The sequence below is a fragment of the Dasypus novemcinctus genome, chromosome 30, assembly GCF_030445035.2.
Source record: "Dasypus novemcinctus isolate mDasNov1 chromosome 30, mDasNov1.1.hap2, whole genome shotgun sequence".
In the NCBI taxonomy this organism is placed as follows: domain Eukaryota; kingdom Metazoa; phylum Chordata; class Mammalia; order Cingulata; family Dasypodidae; genus Dasypus; species Dasypus novemcinctus.
In genome coordinates this window covers 26,881,098-26,898,893 of record NC_080702.1, presented here as the reverse complement: position 1 = coordinate 26,898,893, position 17,796 = coordinate 26,881,098, and the positions used below count along the sequence as shown (strand labels likewise).

General features: G+C 56.9%; 2 protein-coding genes and 1 long non-coding RNA gene across 5 annotated transcripts in view; 1 reads left to right on the top strand and 2 right to left on the bottom strand.

The window, feature by feature from the left end:
* Positions 1 to 3,154: 3,154 nt before the first annotated feature.
* Positions 3,155 to 6,790, bottom strand: LOC131276694 (uncharacterized). 2 transcript variants are annotated; one of them, XR_011647791.1, is made up of 3 exons: positions 6,603 to 6,790; positions 6,267 to 6,442; positions 3,155 to 5,670 (listed from the first exon to the last, which is right to left on the bottom strand). It is a non-coding gene; the product is annotated as an uncharacterized lncRNA (long non-coding RNA). The 2 variants fall into 2 exon arrangements; XR_011647790.1 differs by having other exon boundaries at positions 6,267 to 6,790.
* Positions 6,791 to 8,274: 1,484 nt separating this feature from the next.
* LOC131276693 (uncharacterized) lies at positions 8,275 to 11,486 on the top strand. Its single transcript, XM_071212775.1, has 5 exons — positions 8,275 to 8,281; positions 8,413 to 8,548; positions 9,948 to 10,143; positions 10,284 to 10,476; positions 10,922 to 11,486. Exons 1-5 carry the CDS (start codon positions 8,275 to 8,277, stop codon positions 11,467 to 11,469), a joined length of 1,080 nt encoding a protein of 359 aa, XP_071068876.1. The 3' UTR covers positions 11,470 to 11,486.
* Positions 11,308 to 17,796, bottom strand: part of ILF3 (interleukin enhancer binding factor 3) — a 27,811-nt gene continuing 21,322 nt past the window's right edge. The window contains exons 14-20 of one of the 2 annotated variants that reach the window (XM_058290483.2): positions 17,459 to 17,596; positions 17,189 to 17,365; positions 16,932 to 17,085; positions 16,776 to 16,829; positions 13,077 to 13,439; positions 12,460 to 12,588; positions 11,308 to 12,044 (exon numbers count right to left, since the gene is read on the bottom strand). In XM_058290483.2, the coding sequence (XP_058146466.1) occupies positions 11,908 to 12,044; positions 12,460 to 12,588; positions 13,077 to 13,439; positions 16,776 to 16,829; positions 16,932 to 17,085; positions 17,189 to 17,365; positions 17,459 to 17,596 (1,152 nt within the window). In that variant the 3' untranslated portion in view covers positions 11,308 to 11,907. The remainder of the gene's footprint in view (positions 12,045 to 12,459; positions 12,589 to 13,076; positions 13,440 to 16,775; positions 16,830 to 16,931; positions 17,086 to 17,188; positions 17,366 to 17,458; positions 17,597 to 17,796) is intronic. The other variant, XM_058290484.2, reaches the window with a different exon arrangement.

Sequence of the window (17,796 nt, the reverse complement as noted above, 5' to 3'; positions counted from 1 at the left end):
GGCTGGCACTCTGCGTGGGCCGGCTCGCCCTCACCAGGAGGCCCCAGACATCGAACCCTGCATCTCCCATATGGTAGGCAGGAGCCCAACTGCTTGAGCCAAATCTGCTTCCCTGAAGATGTTACTTTTAATTAAGATGTGGTCCGACTCAGTGACGGTGGGTCTTCATCTAATAAGTGGAGGCCTTATCTAGAGAAGAAACCAGAAGCCGGAGGTCAGAGAAGCCGGAAGTCAGGGGAAACCTAAAGACTGTGTGACAGAGGCGAGGCCAGGAGCCCCCGGGGCTGTGGCAGATGACATGACAACACCACAGCACCGGCAGATAGATACCTTGACTTTGGACTTCTAACTCAAGATCATGAGCCAATAAATGCCTGCTATTTATTTTTTAAATTTTCTTTTCTTCCATTTTAATTATTTTTGCCTGTTCTTCAAACCAAACCAAGTTGTAGTCTACGCGAGGGCAGTGCTGGCAAATGAAGACAACCAACGACGGCGCTGAAAAAAGTAAAGGAATAAAACGCCTGAGGTGAAGCTGACGTCGGGAGAATGCACAGCAGCAGCAATTCCAGCAGCGGAGCTGAGCCCCCATGAGGTATGCAGCGTCGTTGTGACAGAGGATGCAAATCATCATTTCTGGGGCAGGATACCCGCCTGGTGTTCCTGGCTGTGCAGCCCCCAAATCCTGGTTGGCTGCTGCTCTTCTAGAGCTCTCCGTGCCATCTGACTTTATTATACACTGTTCAAACACAGACCAAGAGTAAGGAGAATTGGATAATAAACCCTTTGCACCAATGACACAGCCTCAAACTTATAGACCCATGGCCGATCTCATTTCATCCACCCATTACAAAAAAAAAATTATTTCTCCCCACCCCCTCGTTGTTTTGCACTTGCTGTGTCTGTTTGTCTTCCTTGTTTCTTTAGGAGGTGCTGGGAACTAAACCTGGGACCTCTGACGTGGGAGGGACAGTCTAATTGCTTAAGCCCCTCCCTTCCCTGCTTTGGAGTGTCTCTCGTGTTTTTCCTTTTGGCCTCCTGTTGCATCGTCGTTGCACCAGCTTGCTGTCCTGCTGGTCCTCTTTAAGAGGCACGGGAATCTCAGCTCCCTGCTTTGTTGTGTCTCTCATTATGTTTGCCTTCTTGTGTCTCTTGGTGTCAGCTTGCCGCGCCTGCCCTCAGGCCAGCTGTCTTCTTTAGGAGGCACCCGGAACTGAACCACGAATGTCCCATGTGGTAGGCGGGAGCCCAGTAGCTTGAGCCACATCTGCTTTCCCACCCTTTTTTTTTTTTGAGTGTTTTAAAACAGATCCAAGACATAAATCATTTCATTATAAACACTTCAGTATGTATCTCTAAAAGATAGACTTTTTTTTTGTTATACAGCCACAATAAAATGATCATCACTAACATACGTAACAATAATATCTTCTAATACTTAGTTCATGCTTAACGTCTTGGGTTTAATAATGTCTTCTGGCTTGTTTAAAACAGGATCTGAAAAAGGTACGTGTGTTGCATTTGGCTGATTGCATCTTCAATTTCTCTTCCTCTGTCGCTTTCCTCCTCTCTATTTTTTTTCAGGGATCTATGAGATAAAGAAACCAAGTCATTTGTCCCGTACAGGGTCTGTGTTCTGGGTTTGGTTGATTGTTTCCTTCAGTTGTCATGAAACTGGGTTGTTTGTCCCTTGCATTTCCTGTATACTGGTGGTAAGACCTAGAGGCTTTAATGTAATTTAGGTTCAGTTTTGAGAGGTCTTAATTTGATTTGGGTTCAGTTTTTCTCTGTTGCACACTTGGCCTTCCTCCCTGCTCCCCTTCCTCCCTTCCTTCCTTGTTCTTTCCAAGAATACTTTGGGGTTCATGCTGTGTAGTCCATCGCATTAGACTCGTTGCTTCTCGGTATCAAGAACAGTCAGGATTTTCGGGTGCTGTCAAACCCAATTCTTTCCCTGGAATGTTTCCCATGAGTCTTTCACATGCTGGCTTTAAAAGTCCATTTTCAAGATTTATTTATTTATTTATTTCTCTCTTCTTTCCACTACCCCGGTTGTCAGTTCTCTGTCTATTTGCTGCTGCTGCTTTTGTCCGCTTCTGTCGTTGTGAGCGGCATGGGAATCTGTGATTCTTTTTGGTTGTGTCACCTTGTTGTGTCAGCTCTCCGTGTGTGGCACCATTCCTAGGCAGGCTGCACTTTCTTCCACGCTGGGCGGCTCTCCTTACGGGGCGCACTCCTCGCGCGTGGGGCTCCCCTACGCGGGGGACACCCCTGCGGGGCAGGGCACTCCTTGCGCGCATCAGCACTGCACATGGGCCAGCTCCACACGGGTCATGGAGGCCCGGGGTTTGAACCGTGGACCTCCCATGTGGCAGATGGATGCCCTCTCCACTGGGCCAAGTTCACCGCCTGATCACTATGTTATACAGCCCATAGATTATCCTCTAGATGTCTTTCAATTAGCATTAACCTCCCTGGACTACCTGTTTCAGCCACACTTTTATAAACCAAGAGTTTGTTATACTCATTATAATGTGCTACCATCAATTCCATCCATACCATATATAACATATTTATTTTTTTAAAGATTTATTTATTTATTTCTCTCCCTTTCTTCTCCCCACCCCAGTTGTCTGTTCTCTGTGTCTATTTGCTGCGTGTTCTTTTTCCGCTTCTGTTGTTGTCGTCAGTGGAACGAGAATCTGTGTTTCTTTTTGTTGCGTCATCTTGCTGTGTCAGCTCTCCGTGTGTGCGGTGCCATTCCTGGGCAGGCTGCACTTTCTTTTGCGCTGGGCGGCTCTCCTTACGGGTGCACTCCTTGTGCGTGGGGCTCCCCTACGCGGGGGACACCCCTGCGTGGCAGGGCACTCCTTGCGTGCATCAGCACTGCGCATGGGCCAGCTCCACACGGGTCAAGGAGGCCCGGGGTTTGAACCGCAGACCTCCCATGTGGTAGATGGACGCCCTAACCACTGGGCCAAGTCTGCTTCCCTAGAGTTTACTTTTATGAAATTAAACTTTTAAAAAATTTTCTTCATTAACAAGGAGACCTTGTTTATGCCATTTAACCCATCTATGTTTGTTTATCTACCTTTCTGAACAGTGGAGAAACAATTAAGCTTGTTTTTAGGATTAAATGAGATAAACATGCCTGGACAGAAAAAAATAAAGCTTTATTGAGATATATTTCACATATAAAAAATTCAGCGATGTAAAGTGTACAATTCAATGGCTTTTAATATATTCACAGAGTTGTGCAATCATCGCCTCAAACTACACTTAGAACATTTTCATTATCCCCAAAAGACATGCCATACCAACTGGCAGTTACACGCCATTCTTTCTAGCCCCAGCCCTTGACAACCAGTAATCTACCTTCTTTCTATGTACAGTTGCCTATTCTGGAAATTTCATATGAAAATAGATTTCTAGAATAGGTGGCCTTTTGTGCCTGGCTTCTTTCATTAGCAAAATGTTTTCAAGGTTTATCCATATTGTAGCATGTATCAGAGTGTCACTCCGTTTTATCGCTCAATAATATTCCATTGTATGGATGTGCCGTATTTTATTTACCCATTTACCTATGGACATTGTTTTTTTTCTTCATTGTTTTGGCTATTAGGAATAATGCTGCTAGGAACATTCATGTCCAAGTATTTGTGTTGACATATGCTTTCGGTCCTCTTGGGTATATAGCTCAGAATGGCATTATTAGGGTTGCAGGGTCCATCTGTTGAGCATTTTGAGGACCAGCATACTTTAAAAAAAAAAGATTTATTTATTTATTTCTCCCCATCCCCTCACTGTTTGCACTAGCTGTGTCTGTTCATCTTCTTTGTTTCTTTAGGAGGCACTGAATCCGGGACATTGGATGTGGGAGGGAGGCACCTAATTGCTTGAGCCACCTCCATTTCCTGCTTTGTTGTGTCTCTCATTATGTTCTTCCTCCTGTCTCTTGTTGCATCATCTTCTTGCATTAGCTTGTGCCTGCCCATTATGTCAGCTCACTCTCTTGCCCATCTTCTCCAGGAGGCACTGGAAACCTCTGCTCCCTGCTTTGTTGTGTCTCTCATTATGTTTTTCTTCTTGCCTCATCTTTTGTGTCAGCTTTGCTGTGCCTGATCATTGCGCCAACTTGCTGTCTTCTTTAGGAGGCACCGGAAACCGAACCATGGACCTCCCATGTGGAAGGCGGGAACTCAATTGCCTGAGCCACATCCGCTTCCCCGGCATACTTTGATCATTCCCTTTATTGGTTCTATTAGCCAGATTGGTCCTTGCTGATGGCACTTTATGGAAATTATTTCAGTTTATCCATTAATTATAGTCACAATTGCTATAATCACAGCTACAATTGATTAACTATTATGTGCCAGACACATGGCTACTAAATTTATTTTTATATGGTGCCTATAATTTTAGTTCATCTACATAATCGTGATAAGGAAGATGATAGTTAAACATGGAACTTTTTTTTAAACATGCGACATTGACGGAGCAAGTCCTGCTATGTATGAAGTGTCTGCTAAGTTCTACACTGTCAATGCCTCATTTAACTTTCACAACCCAATGAGGTGAGCACTATTATCACCTCCATTTTATGAACAAAGAAACTGATTCACAGAGACGTTTACAGTACTTTCTTTCTTTTTTTAAAGGTTTATTTTATTTATTTCTCTTCTCGCCCCACCCCTCCCCGCAGTTGTCTGTTGTCTGTGTCTATTTGCTTTGTGTTCTTCTTTGTCTGCTTCTGTTGTTGTCAGCGGCATGGGAATCTGTGTTTCTTTTGGTTGCGTCATCTTGTTGTGTCAGCTCTCCGTGTGTGCGGCACCATTCCTGGGCAGGCTGCACTTTCTTTCGCGCTGGGCGGCTTTCCTTATGGGGCGCACTCCTTGCGCGTGGTGCTCCCTTGCGTGGGGGCACCCCTGCGTGGCATGGCACTCCTTGCGCGCATCAGCACTGTGCATGGGCCAGCTCCACATGGGTCAAGGAGGCCCGAGGTTTGAACCACGGACCTCCCATGTGGTAGACGGACGCCCTAACCACTGGGCGAAGTCCGCTTCCCTACAGTACTTTCAACAAACATTTATGGAGCACTCACTCTGTGCCAGGCACTGTTCCCACTGGTGGCGATGGAAGAGTGAACAAGTAGATAAAAGCCACTACCCTTAATGAATGAATCAGATAAACAAGTAAAAGATACAGTGGGTCAGGTGGTGATACATGTGGTGGAATAAAGGGCTAGGGAAGGTAGCTGGGAAGCAACTGTTGTGTTTTTTTTTTAGCTTTATTTTATTTATTTATTTCTCCCCCCCTCACTCCATCTCGTTGTTTGTGCTCTCTGCTTTCTGTGTCCATTCACTGTGTGCTCTGTGTCTACTCTTTAAGAGGCACCGGGAACTGGACCTGGATCTCCCATGTGGGAGAGAGGCACTCAATCGCTTGAGCCATCTCCACTCCCTGCTTTATTGTGTCTCTCCCTGTATTTCCTCTTTGTGTCTCCTCGTTGGGTCAGCTTGCCCTGCCAGCCGCTCGCGCCAGCTCACTGTCTTGCTCATCTTCTTTTGGAGGCACTGGCAACCAAACCGGGACCTCCCATGTGGTAGGCAGGGTCCAAATGCTTGAGCCACATCTGCTTTCCGGCATGTATGCTGGTCAGGGCCGACCTCACTGTGAAGGTGAGATTTAAGGACTGAAGGAGGTGAGGAAGTAGGCTAGTAAGATAGGGAATCAATAGATGGATCTGGAACCTGGCAGAGAGTCCACATGGACATCAATAACCCCCGAGATGGCTGCTGGAAGACCCCCACCCCCAAGATCCTGCCATCCAGAACAAAAACTTCTTCTGGAAGCCAGGAGAAGCCCTGGATTTTCCCCAAGGACTTGATCATTGGGCCCTCATGGGGGATTGATGGGTGGGGTAATCAATCAAAACAGCCAACAGCTGGAACCCCTCCCCTGCCATTAGCAAGGGGTGGAATAATAGTTCAAAAAGGCAGGCACAGAGCCTAAGCGCGCTCTCGCACTCAACTCTCTTGCATCTGGACCCATTCCTGTCCTCTGCGCGCCGCTCTCGCCATTTTTCCTGTGCCACGTGGCCACGCAAGTAAACCTGGGCATTTATCATCTATAAAGGGGAATTGTAGCTTGTAAAGTAGCCTTCTTGATCCTTTTTCACTCCCTTCCTCTAGCTGGGACCCCCCGATCTGTTATTTTCTCCCATTTCTCGCCCCTCCCTGCCTGAATAAATTGCTGGCCTCACTCACCTGACGAGCTCTTGAGATTCATTTCTGCAGCACAGCCAAGGACAGTGATAAAATCCGGTAACAGGGAGGGCCGAGCCAGGAGAGCTTGGAGGCCGAGCATGTCAGTCAGCGGCAACCGTAGGAACGAAGGCCCCGAGGCGGGAAGGTCTCGCAGTAGAGCTCGGAGGTCACTGTGGCTGGAGCGAGAGGGGATGGGAGGTGAGGGTGGGCTGGTGACTGCACGCGGTCGTGCCGAGGCCCTGGAGCCTGGTGGGATGGCGGAGGGTGGACGTGAAGTCTTGCCATCACCAAGGCGTGAGCTGCGGGGTGGGGGGCGCAGTGGCGGCCCAGCCGCACCTGCTGCAGAGGAAAACGCCTTCCGAGCCTCGAGGGCGGTCGCGGAGGCGGTAATGGAGATGCTGGGCGACCGTAGAGACCCCGGCCTGAGGACGCGCGGGGAGCGCGCCTTCAGCACGGTGGACAGCGCCGCGGGCGTTGCCTGGAAACCGCGGAAGTCCCCGCCCTCGGGGGCGGGGCCAGCGAGAGCGTCCTATGAGAAGCGGCGCACTTCGTGGGGCGGGGCCAACGAGAGCGTCCTGAGAAGCGGCGCGCTGCGTGCGGAGGGGCGCACCCCGTGGGGCGGGGCCAGCGAGAGCGTCCTACGAGAAGCGGCGCACTTCGTGGGGCGGGGCCAACGAGAGCGTCCTATGAGAAGCGGCGCACTTCGTGGGGCGGGGCCAACGAGAGCGTCCTGAGAAGCGGCGCGCTGCGTGCGGAGGGGCGCACCCCGTGGGGCGGGGCCAGCGAGAGCGTCCTACGAGAAGCGGCGCGCTGCGTGCGGAGGGGCGCACCCCGTGGGGCGGGGCCAGTGAGAGTGTCCTATGAGAAGCGGCGCGCTGCGTGTGGAGGGGCGCACCCCGTGGGGCGGGGCCAGCGAGAGCGTCCTATGAGAAGCGGCGCATTTCGTGGGGCGGGGCCAGCGAGAGCGTCCTGTGAGAAGCGGCGCGCTGCGTGCGGAGGAGCGCACTTCGTGGGGCGGGGCCAGCGAGAGCGTCCTGTGAGGAGCGGCGCGCTGCGTGCGGAGGAGCGCACTTCGTGGGGCGGGGCCAGCGAGAGCGTCCTGTGAGAAGCGGCGCGCTGCGTGCGGAGGAGCGCACTTCGTGGGGCGGGGCCAGCGAGAGCGTCCTGTGAGGAGCGGCGCGCTGCGTGCGGAGGAGCGCACTTCGTGGGGCGGGGCCAGCGAGAGCGTCCTGTGAGAAGCGGCGCGCTGCGTGCGGAGGGGCGCACCCCGTGGGGCGGGGCCGGTGAGAGCGTCCTGAGAGGCTGCGCGCGCCGAGGGGCGGAGCCAGCTGGGCGACCTCTTAGGCTTTGCGGCCGGCGCGGGGAAGAAGCGGCCGGCCCCCGAGGGGCGGGGCCTCGCGGAGCGGAGCCTGGTGGCTGGGCCTGGAAGGGGCGGGCGTCGGGGCGACCGGAGGGTCTTGGCGGGGGTGGTGCGTGCAGTGGCTGGGCCTGGGCCGGTGCCGCGAGCCTCACAAGGGGCTCCCCTTCCCTGGGATCGCCGAGGCTGCGCAGGGGAGCTCCCCGAACGGGGACTTGGTGGCTCGGGAGAGGACGCCCAGGTCCTGGCACCCAAGCGGGCAGGTGCTGCGCTCCTGGGCGCGCAGTGGGGAACCCGGGCCGCCCTTCCGGGGAGCTGGGGTTTCCAAGCCCCAAAGTTGAAATTGGGGCCCCTGCTCCTCCCGCAAGCCTGGTGGACACGTGTTTTCTGGTTTTCCTGCCTCGAGGCTGTCCTGATTCTGGTGGTCTCGCCGCCCCCCAGCTCCTTGGGTGACGCGTCCTATGGGTATCAGGGGACAGCTGTGGACATCAGCCCTGAGACCTCAGGATACGGTTTGTCTCCCCACAGTAGAAAGAAGGGGCCCAGGAGTCGGGGGCTCCCTCCTCTCCAGATACCCTGAGGGGAGACCATGCGCCCCTGGGTCCCAGCCTGCCTCTCCCAGGACCTGCGCATTGCCCGCTCTCGGGTCCAATGGCGGGTGGGTCTCTCACCAAGCCCCCACCGGAGGAACCACTCTGAAACTCAATCCCGACGCCGCGGAACTGCGCCGCCCTCCCCGGTTTCTCAACCTGCTTCCTCCCCCACACCTCTCCTCTGCCTCCGTCAAAGGGCCTGTTCCCAAGCACCGACCAGCCCTTACCCCCAAATCCTTCCTCGGCTCCCCCCTGCACAGCCAGCGCTTCTGCCACATGACTTCAGCCCCTGGGCGATCCCGCTCCCCTCCCCCGCCTGCATTTTTCCTAAGGTGTTCCCTACGCCTGGCAGAACTTTCCTAACACACCTTTTGCCTTTCCTGACACTTTCCGACTCAACTGGTGCCTGGTGAGAGGCCTTTAGACCGGAAGCCCCACCAGGGCGGGACCAGGTTGGTTGCAGTATTCTCAGCACCCAGCAACAGGGCCTGAGATACATCACCCGGTAAATACATGTTGAGTGAATGAAACAACGAACAAACGAAGTCTCTGTTTATTCCAGGACGGGATAGAGGTTGAACATCCAAGCCTCTGAGAAGGCTTGCTGCATTCGGCCTAGAAACGTCTCGAGGTGTCAGGCCTGGCCAGTGAAGGGCATGGCGTGGGGTTGACTTGGGAGAGTGGGGGCTGAGGCCGACAGCCCAGTCGCAGAGGACGGGGGTCTGGGAGCCAAGGTGCCGGATGCGGCAGAGCAGAGGGCAGGCGCATGTGGGGTGGCAACTCTCTGAAGGACTAGGGCCCCCGTGACTGTCACGTCCAGAGGTGGGCATCCTGGGTGCGCCCCCGTTTCTGCGTAGAGGCCCTCTTTCCAAGGTCACCCACCCAGAAGCATCACCCAGGGATCAGCCCCCAATTCTCCACGGGGGGGCAGGTCCCTCCCGACTCCGCTAGACACGCACAGGGCTGGCTGCTGCTCCTGCTTCTGTCCTCTTGCCTTCAGGTGGTGCCGAGTCCTCCAGGCAGCACACGCCTAGCTGCTGACGCTCCCCACCTAGGCTCCAAGCACCCACTTGCCAAGGTCAGGGCTCTGGCCTTGCCCACTGCTGCTCGGGAGGGCGTCCTCTGGTGGCCAAGACATCCAGGCCACCCGTCGGCAGCAGCTGAAAGGCCAGCAGGCCTGGGTAGGCCCTCACCAGCTCCACGCGGACAGCACGGCACCTCGCCCAGGACAATAGCCGTATCTTCCTAGAACCAGCTTCCGACTGGGGCCGGCCCCGAGTTGCGGGGCCTCATCCAGGCCTGGAGCAGGGAGGATCCTGTCTCCACAAAGACCCATCCAAGTCCTGTCCCCAGGGGGCTGGACTGTCACCTCGGCACCGGGAACAGCCGCAGGCCCTGCTGGAACTTGGCCCCACCCCTCCAGGTGTGGGCAGTAGACGCGGCTCTGGGCTCTGCACAGTACATCCTCTCAGAGCCACCCTCCTGCTCTTGGCCCAGGGCGGTGGGCTCAAGCAGGGCCTGCCCAAGGAGGTAAGCCCCCGGGGCCCTGCTGCCCCCAGGGCAGAGGAGCACAGCACCGTGTCCTGCTCCCTGAGGACGTCACCTCAGGAAGACGAGCCTTTTCCAGGCCCCTCCCTGCCAGTGGAGGGTGGGTGATCTTGGAGTGTCTGCATCCAGAAGCTTCAGGGTGGTGGGTGGTGGGGGCCACTGCTTGGGAACCCAGAATTGAAGACCCGTGTCCAGAATCCGGCTGCTGGTTCAGAGAGAGGAAAGCTGCAAGGTGGAGTGGGTGCTGCTCTCCCGGGAGTCTCTTCTCGTCCCAGCCCCTGGACGGCAGAGGGGTCATGCAACATGCCATCAGCCGGTGCCCGGGCTGGGCTCCTCCTCGGTCCGTCCTCTCGTCCTGGGCACCGCAGGTGACTTGAAGGTTCGCCTCGTGGGCCACCTCTCGGGTATCTGGCGCCTCCTCTGCTCTAGTTTACAGTTGAATCCCTCCCATTTCCTTTTCCTTAGCATAGAACACCCTGGTTTTGCTTCTCCCCTAAGACAACTCTCCATCCTCTGTAGGCACACTGGATTCTGCACCAGCTGAGCAATCCTGAGTCCAGAACAGTTCTCGTTTCCCAAGGGTCGCAGCTGAGCAGGAAGGGGAGGCCACGGGGCCGCCATGCCCGGCCTGAGGGCGGCACGGTGGCCCCTCAGCGCTGCAGGCGCTGGCACCCGGGCTCTTCTGAGACACACCGAGCTGGACATGCCACAGGTGGGAGCCTAGAAAAGCCAGTCCAAGGGCTATCCCACCCCTCTCCCCGCCCCAGGCCGGGGCTGGGCATGTCTCCACCTCTGCAGGAGGGACACTTCCTCTCGGCAGCTCTGCTGTGGGGGCCAGTGGAGGGTGCTGAGCACATCCTAAGGCCTTGACCCACTCGATGCCGGAAGCATCCCTCAGGTGTCACAAATGCTCCCCCAAAATTTCACTGTCCCTTGGGAGGAAAAGTGCTCCAGGTCCAAACCGTGGCTCTAGAGAAATCTGCTAGGAGAGGTCTGGGCAGTGAAGACGCCCTCCACGATCACCCGGGTGCCTCTGGGTGGGAGACCCGCCCAGGGCACAACTGTGGTCCCGTAGGCAAGCCCTGTGCCCAGCGCTCCATGGCTAGGGGGACTGGAATCCTGGGTGCCGGAGCCAGGTGGCGCCTGCCCTTCTCCAGTCAGGTTCCGTGTACCTCTGGTGTGTCACGGACAAGTGCAACCGCATTTGAAACTACCCGAGGATCCGGGAGAAGACAAAATGGGACGAGGACTCTGCCAGGTCGAGCTGCACACGCCCGTGTGTCCTGTAGCGGGGCACGCCGCAGGCAGAGGGCCAGAGGTGGGGGTCCACTGGGGCCGCTGGGTCCAGGAGACCCCAGGGTCCTCCAGGCCTGGCTGCTGCGCTGCCCGCCCTGGAGGGACGGCGCCCAGAGGCCCAGAGTGGGCCCCTGCCCCGTGCCAGGGACCGTGCTGCTGCCCCACCTCCCCTCTCTTGAGTGGGAACAAAGCCGAGGAACCAGCCCCACGGCTGCTGGTGGGGCAGACACCTGGGCCTCAGACGGGCACGAGTTTTCGTTTTCTTTATTTGTCTACATTCAGCTTAATTCAGATGTGCTGCCTGAAGGGTCCAGACATTAAAAAAAAACAAAACAAAACAAAAACCCAAAACGAAAACAAAAGAACCCCCCCCCAAAAAACCCCACTCTTTCCCACTTTTTTAAAATAAAATCTTCACTTATAAAACGGAAACACTAAAGCATTAAAATACAGAAAGCTCGTTTAACTCACTTCACAAAAGCATTAACAGATGACGTATCCCTCCTGTAACTCTTTATAATAGACAAACTGAGTTAACACGAACACCAATTGTAAGTAGACAGAGGAATACTGAACTGCGAGAACTCGGGAAGCTACTCGGACAAAGTTGGAATGGCAACTAACAAACCACTGAAGACGGAGGTCCAAACACGGCTAAAGGCGGGTCACAGGACGGGTGGCGGCCGGACCAGCTGCACCTCACGAGGCGGCGACGTGGAGCCGGGTGGGGACGGGGGCGAGAGGGCCCGCGGGGGCCAGATGACAGGGTGTCGGCGGCGCCCACGACCGCCGCGCCCGACGGGGTGCCAGTGCAGAAGGTGGCGAGCTTCCCCCCGCGCCCGGGGGCTTATCTGTACTGGTAGTTCATGCTGTGCTCTGCGTTTCTGCCGTAGCCGCCCTGCGAGGCCTGGTAGGAGCTGGGGGGGCCGCTGTAGTTCTGCCCGGAGCCCGGGGAGTTGTAGTTGGACTGTGACGAGTAGCCTCCTGAGGGGGGGAGGCGGGTTAGGGGGTGGCTCTCCCGCGGGCCTCTCCTGCCCCGTCGGGGCTGCCTTTCCCGTCACCCAGAAGGGGGGTGCGGGTGGCCCTGCTCTGTGGACACTGGCGACTGGCCCAGGTGCGGGCCCATTCGCGGCAGAAGCCGGCAGGAGGGGCTGCCCAGCCCCAGGAGCACAGACAGGTGCGACTGCAGTCCCCGTGGGGCCGTCTGTGTTTCTTAAGCAACTGCCCACATGTAACAAGACAACTTCGGGAGCAAAATTTGGATTCTGGGCTCCCCTTAAAAGCCTGGCGGGCTGGGGGCCTCCCAGAGTCCCGCGAGCCTGGGGCTGCCCGGCAGACGCCACTGCCACCCGCCCTCCGCGGCCTGACCCCGCGCCCGCCACCAGGGCTCCAGGCCCACCTTGTTTGCTTTGGTAGGAGGAGCCGCCCCCAGAGCCGCCGCCGTAGCCCCCGTGGGAGCCTGGGTTGTAGGACGACCCTCCTGAGCCGTAGCTGTTGCCGCCGCTCCGGCCTCCACTACCACTGTAGTCTGCGGAGAGAAGACAGCGAGGTTAAGGGCCGCGGCGACACTGGGGCTCGGCAGACCTCCCTGCCACGGGCTGCCCCCCAGCTCTCAAACTGGGGCCCGCCCGGCCGCCCACCGGCTTCTCCAGCCAGAGGCCTCCCAGCGGCTCAGCAAGGTCGGGCCGGCCGACGGCCAAGGGTGGCCTCCTCTCGCGCCCGGCCTCCCCCCGGGCTCGCGGCAGCCCCGCTGCTGACCGCCTTGCCGCAGCCAAGAGCCCGTGGCTGCAGCCTCGCCCCACCGCGCCAGGCGGGAGAGGGGCCAGCCGTGCAGGACACGCCCCTTCCCCGAAGAAAGGGCTCAGGCAGCGGCCCAGGGCGGGGGCTTCCCAGCGGCCCCTGCGGCCCCTGCGGCCAGGCGGGAAGCCCGGGCCGTCTTCCTCGGCCCGTGGCCGGAGGGCTGGGCGGGCAGGTGGAGCAGCCACGCCTTGGGCCGAGAGCTGGAAGGCAACTCACTGAATTTGCTCTCGTAGTTGTAGTCTGATCCGCCCCCGCCTCCGGGCGAGCTGTAGGAATTTGAGTAGGAGTAGTTGCCTTGTCCATGGCTATAGCCTTTCTGCTTGCCCTGGGGGGGACCGTAGTTGCTGTACTGGCTCTGGTTATAGGACTGCTGCTGGCCCTGGTGGGACTGGTAGCCCGAGCCGTACGAGGGCTTCTGCTGGCCCCCGTGCGGCGGCTTCTTCCCAGCGTGTTTCGGGGGCACTGGTGAGTTGTAGTTATCGCCCTGGTAGTAGGAGCCGTAGCCAGAGGAGCCCCCGCCGCCCCCGCCGCCGCCGCCACTGGCATTCCCAGAATGCCCTCCGTTGCTGTAGAATTGACCTAAACAGGAAGGGAGTGGGTCAGGAGTGGGGCCAGGCAGGCAGAGGAGAGGGAGAACACTGCCGTGGGCCCTGAAGGCTGACCCACAAGCACCTGCCCAGGCCGGGCACAGAGGGACCATCTGCGCCACCCACAGGTGGCCGCCACAGGCAGAGAGCAAGCGGAAGGGGGAGAGGGCCACGGCTCCGCTCCTTAGAGCAGCCTGGTCTGGGCTGGCCCAGCCTTCAGCGCCACTCACCCATCAGCTGACACCAAGGGGTCACCGCTAAGCAGCCTGCCGCCAGCAGCGTGGGTGGGGAATGTCCACATGACAACGAGATGGGCGCCGAGCGCTGACGACATTCGCCACTAGCTGATGCTACCCAGACCTCCCCAGCGGCGACAGGAGAAGCAAAGCCCCAGAACAGCAGCCTGCCGCCCTCTCCCCTCACTGTGCTGGGCAAGGGCTTGGTCACCGGCCCCCAGGACCCCAGAAGACACTCCAATGAGGCTCTGAAAACGGATCTTAAAAGACCAACTGGTCTCGCCTGGTTCTTGGAGGAGTGAATCAAGACTCAGGCAGTTCATCTGTGGCGTCTTCCTGGTATTGCTTGTGCAGCCAAATGACTCCAAGGAAGATCCCAAACCTCATGCGGAAAGGGAAACTGAGGTGGGGAAAGAATACCCACCGCGCAGCCTCAAGCTCTGGCCTCAGTGGCTTCCCAGAGGCCTCCCCTGTCCCCAGCACAGCTGCTGGGCGCAGGCGGGACCCAGCAGCAGGACAGACGGGCGAGCAGTGAGGCTGCCCCATTATCAAGCCCTCGAGTGGAGGCGAAGCCCCCAAAACACCTGCTGGTCAGCCCAGTGGCTCTGCCCAGGCCTCGGGTGGCCAGTGGGGCTGGGGTCAGCTAAAGCAACACATTAGCCAACGAGAGCGCCCACCCGCTAGTGGGCGAGTGAGGCTGGAGGGAGGGAGGCCGGGGCGTGTGGGCGGCACTCCACGCAGCTGGCCGGTGCCCACCACCTGGGCACGGGTGGCAGAGCTCCCGGGCTCCCTGGAGCAGGCCACCCCCTCGTGCTGGCGCTGACACTGGCGGGTGGACGGCAGGGCAAGGGCTGTCCCCATACAGCTTGTCCTTCCTTCCCAAGTTCGGCACTGGACGAGCCGGGCCTCCTGAGGGGCGGAGGGGCCTGAGTGGTCATGGGCCCCCCACCTGCTGAAGCTGCGCCCCTCACCCTGCTAGGTCCTGGGCCACTTGACGGGCATTTGCAGACTTCCGAGCGCTTCCTCTGGGCAGGCCTGCTCCATCCCCACCCCCATTGCAAAGCCGAAGCGCCCGGGAGGACGCCCCCCAGCGCAAGGACAGCAACATGCGCAGGCTCAGTGAGGAGACTGGGAGGACCCCGGCTCCTCGGCAGGCCCGCCCAGGCCCCGCCCGCAGCGCCCCAGCACCCTCCCCTGAGCAGCACAGAGCACACCCGCAGCGCCTCCCCTCCCCTCAAGCACAGGAATGAAGACACCAAGTACCGAGGGCTTAACATGTATTGATTTAAAAAAAATAATAATAAGGGGTAGGGCAAGTTTTCAACGTCATTCAGGATAACTATTTCCCAGTATAAAAAGACATTATTCTCAAACAATAACTTTCTAAAAAAAAAAAAAAAAAATACATCATGCAATAAAAGTTTTAAAAAGTTTCACTGAATGTTTCAAACCTCTGGGAACAGATTCTGTCATAACCGTTGTGACCAGTTTTTGCCTGAATAAACGCAAAATCTTGCAAGTCAACACAGGTGGGCTTGGGGGCAGCAAGAACTGCTGACCAGCGCCCCAAAACAACAGGCGCCTGCCACAAGGGAGGCGGCCACGGGGCTCGGTACAGAGCCACATGCCGCCGCGGCGCGGCTCTCTGCGCCGAGGGGCAGCGCTGGAAACGCACGCCCGCCCGGCTCGAGCGCGCAGGGAGCGCCCAGGCTGCGTGGTGCCAGGTGCAGCCGGGCGCCCAGCAGCGCGGCCTCGGCCAGGGCCAGCTCTCCCCCCGGAGGATCCAGCCACGTGCTGGGCTCTTCCTGCTTGACTGGATTTTTTAAAGCCCCACTTAAAAATCAAAGACGAAAAAAGGATCCCATGCACTTGCAGCTGTGACTAGGACTTGCAAAATTTCACGTCGTCTACTCCTTAACGCCTGTCTGTTTCTGGCACTGATAATGGAAACAGTTTTGATACCTTTGAGAGTTCAAGTTCAGTCTTCTAGCTCAACCAGCCACAAAATGTCACATCCCAAACAGTAACCCACCAGAGCGTTTACAGAAGGCCAGAGAGGCTGACTTAGCACAATTTACAATTCCCCAAACGTCCCCGACGTATCACATGATTAAAAAACAAAACAGAAACAGAAACAGAAACAAAAAAAGCTGCTTGCTCTGGATTCAGATTTTTCATTACTGTCAAAGGCATCAACCAAATTTGGGGATTTGTTAAAAGGTTAAAAAATTCATACAAAACCTGCTGTAAATTAAGACAAAGGTAGATTAAAATGCTTCATTATCTGTCTCTTAAATAAAGTAATGCTTTCCATAAAAAGCAAAGGTGGGCTTTTGCCTTGATGCTGAACAACGCTGGCTCTAGAATTCTGTGCAATTCTGCACAAAAATACATTCTCTGAAAATTGTTTTCCACTTATTGTGACCAAGTTCAAAGGCAAATCACGATAAAAACTGCCATTGTCTTAAATTCTGCAGGCTAAGAGTCTCAGACAAGCTGCGGTGAAAAGCCACGGTAGAGAAACCCAGTGAAGCACAGGGACACAGCACGGACACTTTGGGTTTTGGAGTTCGAGAAAATTGGAGTAAAAAGTTGATTTTGTGTGCAATACTTTTAGATGCTCTAGGAAGACCCAAAATCATGATAGCCGTAGCAGTCTGTGAAAAAGTCACCTACAAAAGGGGGAGACAGAGCAGAGAAAAAAAATTAGAATTCTTTTGAAAGATGGCACAGAGCGCCACATTTGAAATTCATGTTTTAGATTTCTCTGCTCCTGTAACCCCCCAATGAAGGCTCCTTCTCAAGACAAGAGCTGTGCACTGGCAGGAAAAGTATATTCACAGAATGGGTGCTTCACATATGGCTTAAAGCAGAGAAATTTAAAATTCTGACTTTTAAGTCACACACATCTAAGGAATCACACTCCTGCAGGGTAGGGGCCAGAGGACAGGCTGACCTAATCACCAAAAAGAGGTGCGCGCCGCTCCTGCGCCCCAGGCAGGCGGCTGCTGGGCAACCCTTCCCTACCGCAGGCCCACGAGCTATCCTGCAGCTTCTCCCCAAGCTCAAGACAGAGAGAGAGAGACACTTACTGTAGCCCGCCGTCGCCGAGTTGCCTCCGTACCCGTAGCTCCCATACCCGGCGCCTGGAAGAGAGGGGAGGAGAGGAGAGGGTGAGGGGATGGAGGTGGGCCTGCCCTGCCCGCCGCAGGCCGGGCCCCGGGGCGCAGGCGGGTCCAGGTCCTCACCGGCGTTCATGTAGCCTCCGTGGTTGGCGCCACCAAATCCTCGACCTCGGCCCCGTCCGCGGAGGTTCCCTCCTCTCCCCCGCCCGCGGAGGTTTGGGGGCGGGGGCACTTCGTTGTGCATGGGGCCGCCCATTCCAAACCCAGGGTTGTGTGGCTGGACGAGAAGCAACAACGAGAAGCAACAAGTCACGTTAACCCCGACTCGAGGCCCTGGGAGTGTCCAGGCCCCGCCACGGCCCTCCCACACAGCCGCTCACCTTAGCAGCAAATTTAGGTCCGCCTCTGACGGGTACTGGGGCTCTCTTCTTTTTATTTGCTTCTAGGGCAAGAGGGGCGTCGGGGAAAAGCTTCTCTAGCGCAGCAAGGGCAGCATATGCCTTTGCCACCTTCTTATTGGAACCAGCACCTTGAAACTTCTGCCCGTCCACCTCAACCTGCAGGAGGAGAGGCACGTCAGGGAATGAGACACCCCTTGACGCCCGTGGCCAGCGGGCCTCCGGGAGGGTCGGGCTGTCCCCGCCGCTCACCTCCATGACGAAGCGCTTGTCGTGGCTGCCGCCCGTCTCCGAGATGAGCTCGTACTTGAGGCCGCGCCTCTTCTCGTTCAGCTCCATGACGGGGTTCTTGCCATGCTTGGTCAGGATCGGCCCCTGCTGTTTTACGTTCTCAGGGGAAACAGGAAGAGAGCAAACCGACCAACTCAGCTACAGGCCTCTGGCCGCAGGGCGGAGCAGTGCCCACTCTCCTGCTCTGCCGCCGCGCCCCGAGTGCTTCACCCCGCTCTCCCTGGCCCAAGGGTCCCTGCCACATCCTCGGTGGGGCCTCGCGGCAACGAGGTGCCCCATGCGCACCCCACACCGCCGCC

Excerpts from the sequence above, each read along its gene's own strand:
- LOC131276693 (XM_071212775.1), top strand. Across the intron at positions 8,549-9,947 it reads CCGCCTGCATTTTTCCTAAG|ACCCGTGTCCAGAATCCGGC; the intron begins GTGTTCCCTACG and ends CCAGAATTGAAG. Across the intron at positions 10,144-10,283 it reads GCACCGCAGGTGACTTGAAG|GCACACTGGATTCTGCACCA; the intron begins GTTCGCCTCGTG and ends CATCCTCTGTAG.